This window comes from Xiphophorus couchianus, chromosome 7 (genome assembly GCF_001444195.1).
Source record: "Xiphophorus couchianus chromosome 7, X_couchianus-1.0, whole genome shotgun sequence".
NCBI classification, from domain to species: domain Eukaryota; kingdom Metazoa; phylum Chordata; class Actinopteri; order Cyprinodontiformes; family Poeciliidae; genus Xiphophorus; species Xiphophorus couchianus.
In genome coordinates, this window is record NC_040234.1 from 7,642,699 (window position 1) to 7,659,560 (window position 16,862).

A 16,862-nucleotide genomic window follows, 5' to 3' on the forward strand; every position below is an offset into this window, starting at 1 on the left:
CAGACCTGGAGGAGACATTCACAACGATTGAGTCAGATGACTGGGTGCGGGGACACATCTAAAATATGCAGGACAGCAGCCTCTGAGGATCGGGATCTGTGGGCCATACTCAGACATTCCCACACATCACAATTACGCTAAATTAGTTTGATGTCAGTGTAATGGTTTAATCTGGCATCTCAAACTAGTATGGATAGAGCAGTCCGTTGGTGCATCTGTAATGGGGCTGCGGCGACAGCCGACACCTGAACTATGACCCCTGAGTCCCAGACGGATTGAAAAACAGGGCTTCGTGGATTCAGAGCATGGTCCAAAGAGAAGAGAAGTTCACGCCATCCAGTGATTATAATAGGCAAGTACAGAGGCGACACAAGCATTTGTAATGTGGAGGAAAGGGGAGGGCTTCATTAGCTTGGGCTCGTGAGTCGCATGCGGCTTTTCTCTGCTTAACCCGTCTGTCTAGGTTCTCATTTTAAGTGCAGGTTGCGGACTATTTTATTTTGAAAAGTCATTCAATTTGAGAAATGTCAGCTTCCGCCTCTGTTCGACTTCCTTCCAGCAAAGACACTTTACAGTTGTCTGCAGTTCAATCATCTGTTGCTACAACTGAGCTAGCAGCACAGTTCTGTCGAGCCAGAGGCTGTGAGACATCAGTCGGACTCGGTCACCTTGTTTGTTGTTGATGCTTGAAGCTTGCAATACGGTGAGTTGCAGGTAACCAGGAAAACCAGGAGAGTTTGAATCGTTTGAGTTTTTTTCTGTAATTCAAGTGGATTGGATTCATTTGTGAACCAATAGATACAGCAGTGGGGAAGCAATATTTTATACTAAATGTGTGGGGGGATCCAAAGGAATATTTTACAAATGTATAGGGAGGGAAACGTCATTCATAATAATTGCAACGCCCATGGGCAGAGATCACAACTCCAACTCCAACTTCTCTGTGAATGACTTTTTATAAACATCCGGCCAGATGGAGACTTAAAGAGGAGCAGTGAAAGCAAATGAGGTAGATTAGCAGGGCTTGCCAACAATTCATGGTGTCATCTGGGACATGCTGCTGCGGAAAATTGTTTCTGCTGCAGGGAATCGGAGCTGCTAGCTGGTCATGAGACGGTCATACATGAGTCAGAGGGTCAAAAATCATTAGATCCATTTTAAGACTGACTTAAAAGTCTTAAATGACTCTTAAGTTATTTTAAGACTTAAAAGTCTTAAAACTTTTATGTGGATTAATGACTTATGACAATGTTTAATTTCTCTTTGGGACAAACCCAAACTGGTTCCCAACACATTAGATATGACATCAACTTTTTAAAACTTTATATATATATATATATATTTTTAGCAATTTTAGCTAATCCTGTCTAGTGACCACTTGTGTTTTCCCATCTTGATGAAGAATTAAATCTGTTTTAATGACTACTTATTTTTGTTCTAATAATTGTATTGTAGTTTTCTTTGCTTACTGTAGTTATTGTATTATTTGTATTATTTGCAGAATTTGAACAGTCAATTTCATTTTAACTTTATTTTGTCATTGTATAGCATTTGTTTGTTTTTAGTGAGACAAATTTTCCTTTTGATCAGGGACAGTGGATGGAAATTATCTATTTGGCTAATTCAGGTGGATTTACTACAATGTTTATTAACGTAAATTGTCCCTGCCATACATATTAATACATTTCAAATTTTAAAGTATTTTCGATTTGAACTGAATTAGTTTGAGAGTTCTCCTTTTGTACTACAACAGAGGATATGGGAACAGCATCAAAAATATGTTTTTCTAAGGTTCCTGTCATGACAAAGTCATTAATTATTTATTTTCATAGCAGGGGAAATGACACACCATGTGCTGTAGAACAGCTATTTTAAATTATTACTAATACAAAGCCTAAATAATTATGGGCTTAACTCTTGAAGCAGTCTTTAGCATCAGCTCTTAACACAGCTGGTGGGTCTGGCCTTTGTAAAATAGCATTCTTACTTTAAATCAGGGATTTCTAAAGGGCTGCCAACATTTCCAAATCGGCAATGTTCCTTTCCTGGCAGACAGAAACCTCTAAGAGATTAATGCTCTTCTCCATTCACCGTTCCTGTTATCTGTTATCTCTTGCTGTCTTGCACCCTGAATGAATTTCAGATATCTCTCCACAGATTATAGGAAGTATTGTTTCCTTTAAAATAGTTTCAAATACAGTGAAAACCATGTGATAGTTGCTAGATGACTGATCTTAAAGGTTCACGTTTTTAAATGTTTGACTGGCTGGTCAATAGTCAGAAATAAATAAGGGCTGAAATCATTTTTGGTGCATCTCTGGTCTGCAATATTTATTTCACATAGTGTCTTAAAAAACTTGGAACATTTTTCTCATCCACAAAGCAATTTTAGCTACAAACCCTTTTTTTTTAATCATATGTGTCTATAAACTTACTGAGGATAAAAGTGGAAAAAAAAAACACACAACGTGTTTATGATGAAGCTCTAGCAGCTGCGTGGTTTCCTTGAAAATCAACAAAACAACCGTCGAGAACATGGCTTCGTACATTTATAATTTAAACAAATCTTGTTTTCTTGTTTGCTTTACAATCTTTTATGCATCTAATTTACAAACGCCTCTCGGCTTTGTGTTTTCCCCTCTGCAGTGTGGCACTATAAATGACAAAGGTCCCAATGAGGGTTTGACGGAGCGCAGCCTTCAGGATGCGCAGCGGCTGTACTTGATGAACGACGTGGTGCAGCCAGAGTCCGTGGATCCTCTCGTCATGCAGGACGACGTCCGCTTCTCAAACCTGGTTGTGGACATCGTCCAGGGCATGGACACCCTTTTCCACGTCATGTACATCAGCACAGGTTTGGTTTGTCTCAAATCGGATTATGTGTTGGTCTAAAAGAAAAGCTTGATTTTTCTTCTTTTTTTTACAGACACGTCTTTTTGTTTTGTGTTGTTTTTGCTCAGAATATGGCACCATTCTGAAGGCTCTGGCCACGCCCAACAAAAACCTGCAGGGTTGTTACCTGGAGGAGATGGAGCTCCATCGGACCGGTGTCCGAGAGCCAATCCTGAGCCTTCAGATCCTGCACAGCGACAGGTCGCTCTTCGTTGGCCTCAAAGACAGAGTCCTGAAGATCCCTCTCGAGAGGTGTTCCTCCTACAAAACCGAGACGTGAGTAGAGCATCAAATCTAAAACGTTCAGGACGTTACAGTATCCACAGAGTTAGTGGATGCCTTCGTCCGGCCCTGTCACATACATGAAAGACCTTGGAGCATTATCCTCTTTAGCCTCAACCGCTATCAGTTGTATCTCCAAATATAAGCTTTAGAAATCATGTTAAAAATTATATAAAGTTGCAGTTACTGTTTTCTGAAGGAAATATTTATGTTCTTTCATGGATCAATGCATTTTGCTCCTGGGAACAATCTTAAGTATTGAAAAACAGATTGAAACCAACACACAAAAAGTGGACGAAGCAGCAGATCACTGTGTAAGCAGATTTTCTCTCATCATTTGTGGAGATTTGGTTTATGCTTAGATGTTTGCGAACATCGTCTTCTATCGTTTAGTTAATGTTTTGTTTAATTGTGTTTATTGTTTTTTTTCTCCATAATTCTTTACTTTTCTGGTTTGTTTCTGGTTTTAGTTGTGCAGATTAGCCTCTCTTGTTATTGAGCCTTTTGTTAAAAAAATAAATAAAAAAAAACACTGCTGAGAAATAGTCTGACCTGAATTTTTCAGCTGTTGTTATGGACCAGACATTTGCTTACTAAATGTGATCTTGCCCTATATCTATGGTTTGTCATATCGTAGTCTGTTGTTGTTTCCCAGGGGCCAGATAACCTGTCAATTTTTGCAAAAGCTGAGGAATCTAAACGGGACTCCATCTTGAGTTGAATGACATCGTTTTCATTGGGAAGTTTTGTTTTAGGCTTCAGGTTTTCCCTGCGTTGGTTTGGACTCTGTTTTGAGTTGTGGTTGGTGTTTTCTTGTAATACATGTTCTTGATTTGCCTCGTCACTTTCACTTGATTGCATATTTTGTCTCTTCTGTTATTATCTATGTTCAGTTTAGTAATAGTTTTCATTGTGCTCATGAGTGCTATGGCTGTTCATGCTTCATTCCACATTCAGTTAATCAAGCGGCTCCTTTATGCCAGTAACCATCCTCCCTCTGTGTGTGTTCCTTCCTGGTTTGCTCAGTCCTCGTCAGATCTGTTTGTCAGACAGTGACGTCTTCCCAGCTGTTGTTCTCTATGTCACTGTCTCAGCTCTCATTAAAGCGCATCGCCTTCATTGGGACCCTGACTGCCACGCTTTAAGATTTGGGTGTTCCACTTCGAAACATGGTAGAGTTAGAATAATTACCAAAGAAATTTGCTGTAATATAAAGTCTTAAGGAAAAAAAATTAGAAGTGAATTAGAGTATTTCAACATTTTAATGATTGTTTATCACTACAATTTGTCAACAATACTTAATCAGCAAGGAGGTTGTGCATTGGTTATCTCTGGGAATTCCAGTTTCCTCTCAAAGCCAAACGTTATGAGTTAAGTTAAGCAGTCTGTCTGTAAAACACTTTGGTGTGAATGTGTGTATGATTGTTTGCACTGTGCGTCTGTTTGCTGCTTTGTGATGGACTGTCAACCTGCCGAGGGTATATTCCACCTCTCCCCTGATTGCAACTAGAGACAGGCCTCAACAACCTCTCACCCCCACAAAGACAAGCTGGCAGCGCCATGGGTGAATTAAGCTTCATTAATAAGCTTGTACCTCATAGCAGCTTCCATAACTCATTTCCCTTCACTTCCACATCCTATCTTACCGCTCGCAGTACTGAACGTCTTTAGCAAATAAAATCCTGGATCTGACTTTTAGAACTAGCATTTAGGCCACGTACTGAAGCTCAAAAAAATGTTTCCATCTCGCGCCGCTGTTCAGTGTACGGCGTTCATGTTTTAATGATCATTTTATACATTTGGGCAGGTGATTTATTTCAACCTGCTCGGTCTAGAGCTGAAATCAATTATCTGTCCGCAACAGGGATTGATGTCCGGAAGACATGGCCGATAATCATTAAAGTCCTTATGGTACCAGACAAATGACGAGGGCGGTATCTCCTTCGGCTCATTAGAGGAAATAAATTAGAAATAAATTTGTTGTGCTTTCGCTGTAATGAAGTCCAGAAAAGTTCAAAGAAAATACTTTTTTTTTTTTCCTGTTTGCCGGTGTTTGAAGCCACTTCTCAGACTGATAAACAAGAACGATTCTCTGTGCTAGCCACGAGAGTACTCAGTGAATCTTCAACTCCACTGTCATTTATATGAAAATCCCTGTGCTGTGGATGAGCAGGGGAGGTGAAAGGCTCACTGGCTGTTCGTCCAACTTTCTTTCTCTTGTCAGGTCTCTTGATCAGGATCTGCAGCTGGCCTCTCAGCTTTGTTTTAGCATACAAATAGATGCTAAATCCGCTCGGTGTGTATGTTTGCGTGTGTGTGTTCATGAAAGAAAGTCTGCTGGATTTGTATTGGGGTTGGTCCTGGACGCATGCTGCAGGTTGCCATTTCTTTTAGGTCTGAACTCTTAAAAACAAGGCATAGCAGAGGCAGCTACACTTTGAATATCTATCCACAGGACTGGAGGCAGAGACAGAGAAGGACAGCAATACGGAGACAAAGGGCATTAGAAGCATAAAAAAGCAGGGCCTATAAAAGATAATGTGCGCTAAGACAATAAGAAGAGTGAGCCCTTCACTCTTTAAAGGAAAAGAGGAAGAGATGGAGTGTGTAGGAAAGACAGAATGTCCTTAATCTACTTTGCAACATTCACCTCACCTATGTGGCTCACTTGCACTTACAATCGTTTATATGCACAGCAGCTTAAGGCACACCGGTCTTCAGAGTACAACAGATGTCAACCTGCCAATGAAGGTGACGGCTGATCGTATTTGTTCAGACTCAAAAGAAGGGAGACGGGTGGCGTAAAATCAGGAGATTGGAGAGGAAAAAAAGGGATGAATGGATGTGAAAGTGAAGCAACTCACAACAGCACTCAAAGCGTTTGAGCATGAATATTCTGCCTCCTTTACCAGAGTAAAGAAGGCCTTGCAATGCCTCTTATTAATGTTACTTGTCTTTAGAAGTGACCTTATTAGATCCCAACAGTGGGAAATGTAATTTATTGTATAAAACTATTGTTCTATGGAGGCTTTAGAGTTTTGTAAGTGAACAAACATCATCTTAAAGACCAAGGAACACAGCAGACAGAGCAGAGAAATAAATGTGGAGAAGGGTTGAGTTATAAAGGCTTATTCCAAGCTTTGATGATCACACAGGTCACTGTTCTATCTATCTTCTGGAAATAAAAGTAGTATCAACCACCTTAAACCAACCAAGACATGATTACTAAACTGACAGGCCAGGGTATTAATCAAAGAAACAGCCAAGAAGAACTCGATAACTCTAAAGGAGGAGCAGAGATCTCTAGCTCAGACGTCCGTCAACAGGATAGCAGTTGTTTGTGCGCTCTACAAATCGAACCTTTATAGAAGAGTAGCAAAACAGAAGCCAAAACAAGTCATGTTACCAGTTTTGTTACAAGCCAAGAGGGGGATACAGCAGACATGTGGAAGAAGGTGCTCTGGTCAGATATGACCGAAATGTAAGTTTCGGGCCTATGAACAGAATGCTGAGCACATCGCCTGCAGAGTGAAACATGGTGGTGATGCAGGATGCTGTGGGAATACCTTTCTTAAAGGGGCAGAAACAATTATGTAAAATCAACATTTTTGAGCTTTACGTTATGTTAGAATGTTATTGCCTCTTTAAAAACATACCTGGAGTGTTTTGCTTTGATTCTTTCATGTATGTTTGAGAAATCCTTTAATCTCCCATGGCAACCATTCAGCTGAGCAAAACACCTGGGTGGACCTAGCTCCGCCTTCAGTAATGAAACTCCTCCTCCGAGCTGCAGTTTCCAAGTGTCTGAGCTTCAGCAGTACAGAGCACTGCATCCCACGACTCCCCCACTCAGCTCCTTCAAACTAGCCAGCAGCAATTAGCAAACACCTGGTGGATCTGCGCATCTGCTGAGCTCATTATATAAATTACGTCTCAGTGCGACGCTTTTAAGAAAACCATCATTAAAGGGTTAACAGAGGAGCTGTGTTGTGATGACTTCTTGAAGGCAAAGTTTTAAAAAGACCCGAACTTTCTTAAAGAGACAGAGGCCCAATTTCGTTAAATTACAAAATCTTCTTGTCAGTTATATTTAATTTATACAGCATTTTTATAACAACTGAAGGTGACATAGTTACTTTATTGTGCTAGAAAGTGATACAATTTGACTGGAAAACACATAATGCTGCCCGTTTAAGCAGGGATAGAACATGGTCAAATATCCTGCTAGAACAGGACAATGAAAAGACACAACACACTTGTCTGGCCTTGTGAAATCTATGTCTACATAGCATAAATCACCAATTGGTGATTTATGCTATGTGATTGGTGATTTATCCTTATTTATAAGTTGCCAATATAAATCTCTAACAAGCTAATGGATTAAAAACTTTACATTTTCTTCAGCAGCAGCTTTTTCTCGAAAGTTTTCCACGACACACCTTACCCACTCCCCCACAGCAACAGTGACAGGGCCCGGTCTTATGTTTTCGCCTGACACCTCGCCGCATTAGACTGTGACTTGACAACATATTGTCAGTTCAGCTCCTTTTCACTTCGCCTGTTTCTCCCTCACCTTTCTGCTCCGCACCGTGGCTCACTTCGAGTCTCCTCCAGCACCGCTCAGACGCATTGCGCGCACTCTCCCAGAAGACAGACCAACTCCAGAGTCCTGGAGTCAGAAATCCACATGTGCTCGCAGACCACAGTGGGGAAGTGCAGAAACGCAGCTGACAGCAGAGCCCACGGTGTAGGCGCAGCAAATGACTGACGCACACAAACACACCTACGCCTAAGACAGAGCAGTAGAGCAGTTCATAGCCTCACTCTGAAGTGGAATGAAATGATTGCAGACAGATAATGAACATGTGCCTCATCTTTGACGGCATACAGCTAAAAATGTGTTGTCAGTCATTGCTGGCGTCCAAAATCCTCAGCCATAGCGTTGGTGTATTTTGTGCTTGCTGAGTTGTTAGATATATAAGATGTTTCTCAGAGCAATTTCACCAGACCAGAGGAGGCTTTTGTTGGTTTTTTTTGGTAATATCAGCTGCATTTTTGTGCTGTAAAACTTACTGAGTTTCACTGAAAACAACCTTCCAAAGCAAAAAAATGGATGGTAGTTTAACCTTTTATGTCCTAAATTTTAAATCTCCGCCTGGATATTTTTGCTTATTTTAATTGTATGCAGTTCTTTAAATGTCCTGTGAGTAAATATATTTGCCCATTTGTCCATAACAACTGGAACTTTCAATATCTAGCAAGTTACTTTCGCAATTTACCATCTACTGAAAGAGTCTTTCATCAGATTACTTTCACTTCCTGCTTCGGCGGGGGGTGAAATTACCGTAATAACCCAATATTGACTGGAAAGAATAAGGCCTCCCCTTTCAGAAACTGTAGGAATTTTTCAGATAGCGCAAAGTGTGGTGGAATTACGGTACTGCAAATTCTACTGGATCGCTGGCGCTACGTTCAGGACTTAAAGGTTTAAAGGGTTTTAAGTAAACCTTTGCATAAACGGCTTTAGCGTTTTTGTGATTGGAGTTGTTCTAGGAAGGTAGTAACCCTCTTTGGTGTTGGTCTCTGACAAGTCACTAGAATCAACCTTGAGCATTATCTAATCTGAAGTCACCAAGGGGATTATCTATCACTCCAAAAATCCTGAAAGGTCATTTTCAGATTGCAGATACAAGAAATGAACAAAAAACTCACATTCCAGTAGACATTATTGCTGCTGTGAAGGACTGACTTTGCTGATATTAATGGTTTATAAAAGTCATACGGCTCACAACATCAAATTCTGAATATATCATATATTTCCAAAAAAGCTACAGAGAGTAGGACTGAACCGATTCCTCGAATGATTCGAGTACCTCGATTATTAAAATTCCTTGAGGAAAAGTTATCTGCGTCGAAGCTTTGTTAATTTATCTTGTATTATGTAGCGCACCGTGTTCCGCCCGGGTCATTATTTATGGTGGGCAGCGCTCTCACCTCCGCCTATGAGTTGTTGGGAAGTGCTAGCAGCATGGTGTTGAGTTGTGCGCCGTTTTGTCAGGGTTTGGGAACAAATAAGGATTATTGAATTTTGCGGTGCAATGGTTGGAGTACGACAACTTTTGTGGCGCCGGAGTCGCGTTGTCATGGTTTTGGAGCGAACGGTAGGAATGGCACAGAGAGAGATAGAGATCCGATTCCTCGGACAATCGTAAAAATATTCTATAGAGTACTCGATTACTAAAATATTCTTTTACAACAGCTCTAACAGAGAGCTTAGGTGGGCAGGAAGATGTTTCTTTTAACATTTTCAAGGACAAAGCAAAGCTGAAAGCCATCTGATTTGAAACAATAGTGACACGATCTACAAGCATTTCAGGTAGTTTGCCGTAACATTTTCTGCTACATTGTTGATGTCAGAGCTTGTTTAAATTAGTTGGTTTCCGGTCACAGTGTTTCTAACGCAAGATTCAGTCATAGCGAGGAATTATTTAAAAGACATAAAAAGCAAGCCAATCTTAACCTGATAGCCGTCAGTTTTTTTTTTATCTCGCTGTTTAATCCTGCAGACATGATTACTGTAGGAGATGTTATACAATTCTGAGCTGAAATAGAAAAATACTACCTGCCTTACCAAGTACCGACTAGAGCAGAGGTCGACAACAATTTTCTCTTTTCAGTTCGCCGATATTCAGTCGTTTCTCCGGGGACGCACGACTCAGACTTATTTGGACAAAGTCCCACCTACTGTTTCGCTTAATTCAGCTCCTGTTATTGTACTGCTGTCTGAATGAGCTGAATGGATTTCCGCCCGACTCGTCTGCATTGTGTGCGGTCGTCCTGCCTAAATGAAAACATGCGGCGTCCCCGTTCACACACTGAGGAACAGCTGGATGTTCTCCGCGGCTTTTAAATCCGTCAGCAGCTGAAAGGCAGCCACACACGTCGTTTTCTCCACCGGCAAAATACTTTAGCCACATTAACGTGACATTATTCACAGGCGAGCTGCGTTGTTTTGAAGAGCAGAGTGAATTTTGATAGACTGCAGTGTACGTACCTTGTCAGTCAGACGTTTACGCCATCATTGTCGACAAATGTCATAGTGATTTGAGGCTTTTAAAGTTGTTTTCTTCCAAGTGGAATAATCATGTAATAAAAAATGACATTGTTGATGTCAGAGCTTGTTTAAATTAGTTGGTTTCCGGTCAAATATTTTTAATGTGAGCTTCAAATCCTGTTGGAATATTAAATTGTCTCCAGGTTCAACAATCTCATTTGAGAAAAAAAAGTTGAAGAAAACGGTCAATTTCCCTTTTCCTTATTATTGCTTTATGTTTCCTGAACATAATACATTGGTACCACTAGAGAGTAACAACCCACAGCATGATGCTCCCACTACCATGCAGGAAAGTTAGCCAACTATTGCTTAGTATGAACGCTTCACTTTGAGGCCAAGTACCTTCATCTTGGATTCGTCCGATTGTAAAGGGTAAAGATGGAAGGTCTCCATCCTGGAGCAGATGCGTCTTTCTTGGTTAGTAAAAGCGCTGTAACGATTCAAGTACCTCAATCATTACAATTCCTCGAGGAAAATTTATCTGCCTTGAAGGGTCGTTAAATTATGTTTTATTATTTAGCGCACCATGTTCCGGCGGGGTCATTATTTGTGTTGGGCAGTGCTCTCACTTCCGCCTGAGTTGTTGCTAAGTGCTAGCAGCTTAGCGTCCAATTTTCTGTGTTTTTATCGTTTTTTGGGGGGGGACAAATAAGAGTTCTTAAATTGACTGGCACAATGCTAGAAGTACGACAGTCTTTCTCCTCCTGGAGCGCTGCTGGTAAATCTATGCAAGTCAGCGTTTTGGTCGGGAAATCTCTCTCTCTCTCCTCCTGATTACTCAATTAATTATAAGAATAATCGATTACTAAAATATTCTTTTACAACAGCCCTAGTTAGTCATTTCTGTTTCTATGGTGATGTCAAACTGGCTTCGCTGAGTGACAGTGAACTTGCGTTTCATCAGCTTCCAGCTCATGTCAAGGTCCTCTTGCTTCTGGTTGGTTCTCGAACACCCTGCCTGACTTCCTGTTATCTGACGCTGACCGTTTGGGTCAGACGGTTGGTTTTTGTCAGACAGCGATCCCTAAAGTCTATTTGCTGACTCATGGCTTAGTATATTAAAAGTCGCTGTTATCTTAGCAGTGCCGGCAAGCCTTACAGACCACAGAATGGAGATTTGCATCATCCTTTTTAACTCAAGTGTATTTTCTTCCGCTGCTAAACCTCTTTATCTGCCACTGATTTATATCCTTTTAGTGGCAGCTTGCAGACAAATGGCCCAGCTTGTGGGTTTGTGTGTGTACACTCTGTGGGCGGGTGTGTGTGTGTGTGTGCGAACATAACTGTGTATCTGTTCTCTATTTGTGGTAATTACATTTGACCCGGCCAATTGGCACCTCTGGCTAACAGCACCACTCTGTCCTCCACGCAGCTCCTATCTCTCCATCTCACTCTGTTAGGTAAGTGATTTATTTTGGCCTCAGGAGTGTGCCGGTGCTGTGATGCTGACTGCGCTCATCAGATCTTTTACTTCACTTCACTTGCATTGTCCCGAAAAAATCCAACATAAGTATGAGCAGAATTTTTGTCACACCAGATCTAATTAACGTACGACAGAGGCCAAACTGGTTTTGCAAGGATCCATGTCAGAATATTTAATTACTATTAAAACTAGGGCAGTCGTTGCTAATGTGTTAATCCGTGCAGTTAATCTAAAATGTTTATTACATGATGCAGATTGATCGCACTACTGATTTTGACCTAAAAGATGCTCTCCCACGTAGAGTTGTTTTGTGCAAAGTGACGCGTTATACGGTCTTGTACTGCAGTCAACAATACAATTCCTTAGCTTGATTTTTGCACATTCTCTCTGCTCTCTCCTGTCAGATTACAGTCAAATAGAGGCCACTGGTACCAAAACAAAACAAACACAGTGAAGGACGTTTGGATTAAACCAAGGTAGCATGTGGCCGAGTTATTGCGAAGGTGAATTTTACTTCCACCAAAGAAAAATCAGTTTATAGTAAACATTTCTAAATTAAGATTGAAACAAAATGACTTTTCTTTCTGAATATAAAAACCTGGAAAATTGAGATGTCTGGTTATTGAGACAATAAAACATTTTTTAAACATTTTTTGTATTTTTACATTTCATGTTCCCAATGTTAAGCATACTGATTAATAGTGGTTAATCACAGTGTTAGAGTGCAATTAATCTGATTTTTAATGGATTGACAGCATTGATTAAAACCCAAATCTAACCACTATACTCTACCCTATTCACTGAAATTCTGCAGCCATCGGTTCTGATTCCTGTGCCTGTCTGATTTTAGTAAAACTCTGCTCCCAAAAGGGAGAAACTGAAATAAATAAATCGAAGCAGCCTCTGTCTGTCCTCCTTCCTCTCCAATAAAAACCTTTCACCAACACTTTCAGCACTAGGCAGGGGAAGGTTTCTTCTCTAACTTAAATAGAAATAAATAAACTTGCGATATGTGGCAAAAAAAAGAACAGTGCATGCACATTCACACTATGACTCAAATCATGGTATGGAAAGTCCAGGTTTGGGAAGCCAAATTCTGAATGTCTGATACAAAATGGTATTTTATCTTAACCCTTCCAGACTGAATGGATCGGCGACCATCCAGCCAAACTTTCAGTATCGTAATCCCGCCACACGTTGCGCTATGTGAAAAATTCCAGCGGTTTCTGAAAGGGGAGACGTTGCGCTTTCCAGCCAATATTGGGTTATTACGGTAATTTCACCTCCACCGTAGCAGGAAGTGAAAGTAATCTGATGAAAGACTCTTTTAATAGACGGTAAATTGCGAAAATAACTTGCTAGATATTGAAAGCTCCAGTTGTTATGGATAACTGGGCAAATATATTTACTCACAGGACATTTAAAGAACTGCGTATAATAAAATAAGCAAAAATATTCAGGTAGAGATTTGAGACCTTGGTATTAAAGGGTTAATGAATAAGAAACCAAATAAACTGATAACATGGGTGCTGTTGTTTGTTTAATTATTTTATTCATTTAAAGGAGTTTGCTGATAATAATAGCAATGTAAGGCTCAACCGTGATCCAGTCACTCTGCTAACAAACAGGCAGTACTTATTTAAGGACATAGATAGAAAATGCTGGCTATAGTGTGTCAAGAAAATCCGAGCTCATCCCACTTCCCCATGCTGGAGATTTAAGTTTAACAGTAATAATAAATAAAGTTATCTTTAAAATGAATCACTCAAGTGACATCAAGGCCCAACAGTAGACTTAAGTGTCAATAAAATAAATCTAGTTGTGTGTGTTGTTTTTGTCTCATGCAAACTTTGCTTTAATTCTACTTTTTTCTATCTAATCATAAGAAATCATAGTCAGTCAGAGAGATTCATGAAACAAGAAAAGCAGGTTTCCTGGAAAAAGAGGAAGTTTCCAGCCTGCAGATTTATAAAAATAGCTGAGACTATTCCTTATTTTAAAGCATGAAAGTTTTAAAGAATTAAATCTAAACCTTTTGAGTAATTTGATAAGATTCAAAGTAAAATACTTATATTAATATTGATTTACTTGTAATAATACTTACACTTATATTTGTGGGAACACTTACAAGAAAAACAAGTAACTGTAACTTTGGTATCAAATAATTAGAATCATGGATTATTCTTGGTTTCTTTTCAGAAAACATCTGTAATAACTCACATTAAGATTATAATAAGAATAATTAATAAGTTATGGTTATAAAATTATAAATGAATGCTAAATCAGAGAAGCTAAGGAAAATAAATGTGATTTTGACATTGAACTTGAAATGGTGTAAAAGGTGTAAAACTGCAATTAAACATCACTGATATGTTGGAGGTAGATGGTAGGTGAAAGGTGACAGGAAGGGAAACAGGGGAACTAACAGGAAAGCAGAGATGATCAGCACCTTATTTAGAAACAGATTGAACAACGTAAACGTTTCAGAGAAAAGGTGCATGAAGGCCTGAGAGAAATTAAGCAATCTTGTGGTTTGATTAAAATAATAATTAAGTTGAATATGTATGAATATGATTGGTAATAGGTGTATAAGTAATCACTAAAAATGTTTCAAATGTAATTTTGAATAATGATTTGAAATGGTAACAACACTGTAATGATTGATAATTTTACGATCGGGTAATGATTATGTTTAATGATTTATAGTAAGAAAGATGTGATTAATTCTAATATCAAAGTTGAGATGATGTTGAGATGATTTAAAAACCTTAATTCAAAATGATTTTAATACAGTAGTTAAAGATTTGTAACAAGGAAAAGTTATAACGTTAGAATCAGCATGATGAGGCCCTGCTGTAGAATCAGCATGATAAGTGAGGCCCTGCTGACAAGATATGTCGCAAGCTGAGAAAGGATGGGACTTTCGCAAGACCCAGCAAACAGGGTGGGGGCCGTCGGGGCCTTACACAAGTCGAGGTCTTGCACAAGAATCAGCAGGTGTTCAGAAAATCACGTAGACCAAGCTCGCCATACACACACATAGTGGAGAATTGTATAAAAGAGGGCTGAATTGAGGAAGCATCTGTTCGTAGTTCGCGGCGCTGAAGACGAGACAACACGGTGGAGCAGATTGAGTAACAGCAGAGGACCGCGCGTTGGATCCTCCAGGCAGCTTCGAGCCAAGATCGAGATGGACAAAGAACTCTGCAGCTGAAGAAGAGCCGGGGCCACGGAGCCGACGACTGTCCTGGTCATGGGGACCAACCCGTCCGGCCCACAACCTGTGGCTTCACATCGCACTTCTCTCATCAGCTGGGTTCAGACCCCAAAGACAAAGATGAAGACAAAGACAAAGGCAAAGACAAAGAAGAAGAACTGGTGCCTTTTTTCCTGCCAGCACCAAGTCCTGTGTGACCTCAGCATCCGTGCGGAGAAGAAGCTCATCAGACCTACAGAGATCCCTGCCTTCGTCGATCAACTTCCTCCTCCTGTTGCAGCACCTTCTTCATCATCAAGCCAGGTCTGGGGTTCGAAACACCAAACTCCGTCCGTCTCTCTCTAAGGTTCCTTTTTTAGTTCTCAGTGTCAGCAGTAGGGAAAGATAGACTAGATGATTGATTTTACTTATTTGATTATTTCTGCTACTGAATTAAGCTGTACTGACCCTTGCAAAAATGCCTTACTAATAAAATATTTAGCATAAAGAAAATCTAAAGATGTTGTGGACATTCAGTTAATGAGTCACCTTAAAGTTCTTTGATGGTTGTAAAATAGCTGTGATGTTTGATTCTGGAGAGGAAGAGGTGGAAAATGTTTTTAGGTTGCTGGTAGCCCATATTTAAAACCTCATCCTTGGGACTCGCCCGAGTCACTAAAACCTACCTGGTTCAATAACAAATGCAAGTTGTAAAATAGAGAACGAGCGACCGTTAACAGGTGTGCTCTGTGAAACTAGTTGGCTGCAGGCTGCTCAGTCTGGCTAATTCACAGGGGGAAGAAGGTTGGGACACCTGGATGTAGGCCGTCAGATAACCAGGCGAATCGTTTCTCGAAACCAGCTTAAACAGAGTTTACTTCAGTTCTGTACAGGGTAAATCCCAGCAGATTTAGGAAACTCAACTTACCCGTTAGACGGAGAGCTGGTAGCACATCTCCCCTCTCAGAAGAGGAAGTACGAGAGTGAGAGAGTAGAGACAGAAAGGAGGGGGGGGGTGTTGCACAACAACAAGTGCATTCCTCTCTGAGTAAAATGGTTTGTTCCAGACATTGTTAGATGAATATTTTTGATTAAAATTTTATTGGACAAGGCTTGCTTAAAGAAAAGCAGAACACTAAAGGACACTTAAAAGCCCTCACATGCTTTGAAATGGAAGCGAGGCACCAGAAAATGTGAACGAAAACTGAAAACTACTACTATAATGGATTGAAGAGTAGCAAAAGTGGCAGAAACTCAGCCAATAATCAGATTCACCGAAGCCAAACAAGCAGTCCAATTGTTGAACAAACAACGTAGACTTAAAGGGACTAAGCATTGCCAAGGAACACACTGACTGGTGTAAGAAATGGAGCAACATCTTGTCAAGCGATAAAACCAATATTTTGCATTCCATACACTGTGAAGCACTCTGGCTCAGGCACTACGGGGTAAAGATGAATCTTATGCTATTTTGTTGGGCCTATTAAAAAAATCAAGCCAGAGATTATGGATCAGTTTGAATACATCAAAATACTCGAGAGAGGAAATAGCCTTAAAATTGGCGCCAAAGCTTAACAGTATGTGTGCAGCATCTTAGTTCTAGGAGAACATAAATAATCTCGTGGAGCGACCTCTAAAACCTTTAACCTACTATGTTACAATAAACGTGCTCTGTTTAGGTCAAAACCAAGAAATGTAGAGGAAGTGATGAAGGCATATTTGTTCTTTGACTTCAACATACGGTAATGGTAAAGGAGTTCTGAGAAGTGAAATATTTAAGTGTTTTCAGCCAATATTGCCTTTTCCTCACTTCCATTTTGGTTTGAAAGAGATTAGGCACAAATTGTGTTAGGCACAGAACTGCATATTTGCTTTGTGGTGAAAAAAATCAAAATTTGAAACCATGTGGAAGATACTGATGACTAGAATGAACAATTGGAAGTCAGTCAATCAAT

General features: G+C 40.1%; 1 protein-coding gene across 2 annotated transcripts in view; it reads left to right on the top strand.

Moving 5' to 3' along the window:
• sema5ba (sema domain, seven thrombospondin repeats (type 1 and type 1-like), transmembrane domain (TM) and short cytoplasmic domain, (semaphorin) 5Ba) overlaps nucleotides 1-16,862 on the top strand; it is a 241,737-nt gene that overhangs the window by 184,250 nt on the left and 40,625 nt on the right. For both annotated transcript variants that reach the window (XM_028022682.1, XM_028022681.1), the window contains exons 11-12: nucleotides 2,647-2,854; nucleotides 2,961-3,168. In XM_028022682.1, coding sequence (XP_027878483.1) covers nucleotides 2,647-2,854; nucleotides 2,961-3,168 — 416 coding nt within the window. The remainder of the gene's footprint in view (nucleotides 1-2,646; nucleotides 2,855-2,960; nucleotides 3,169-16,862) is intronic.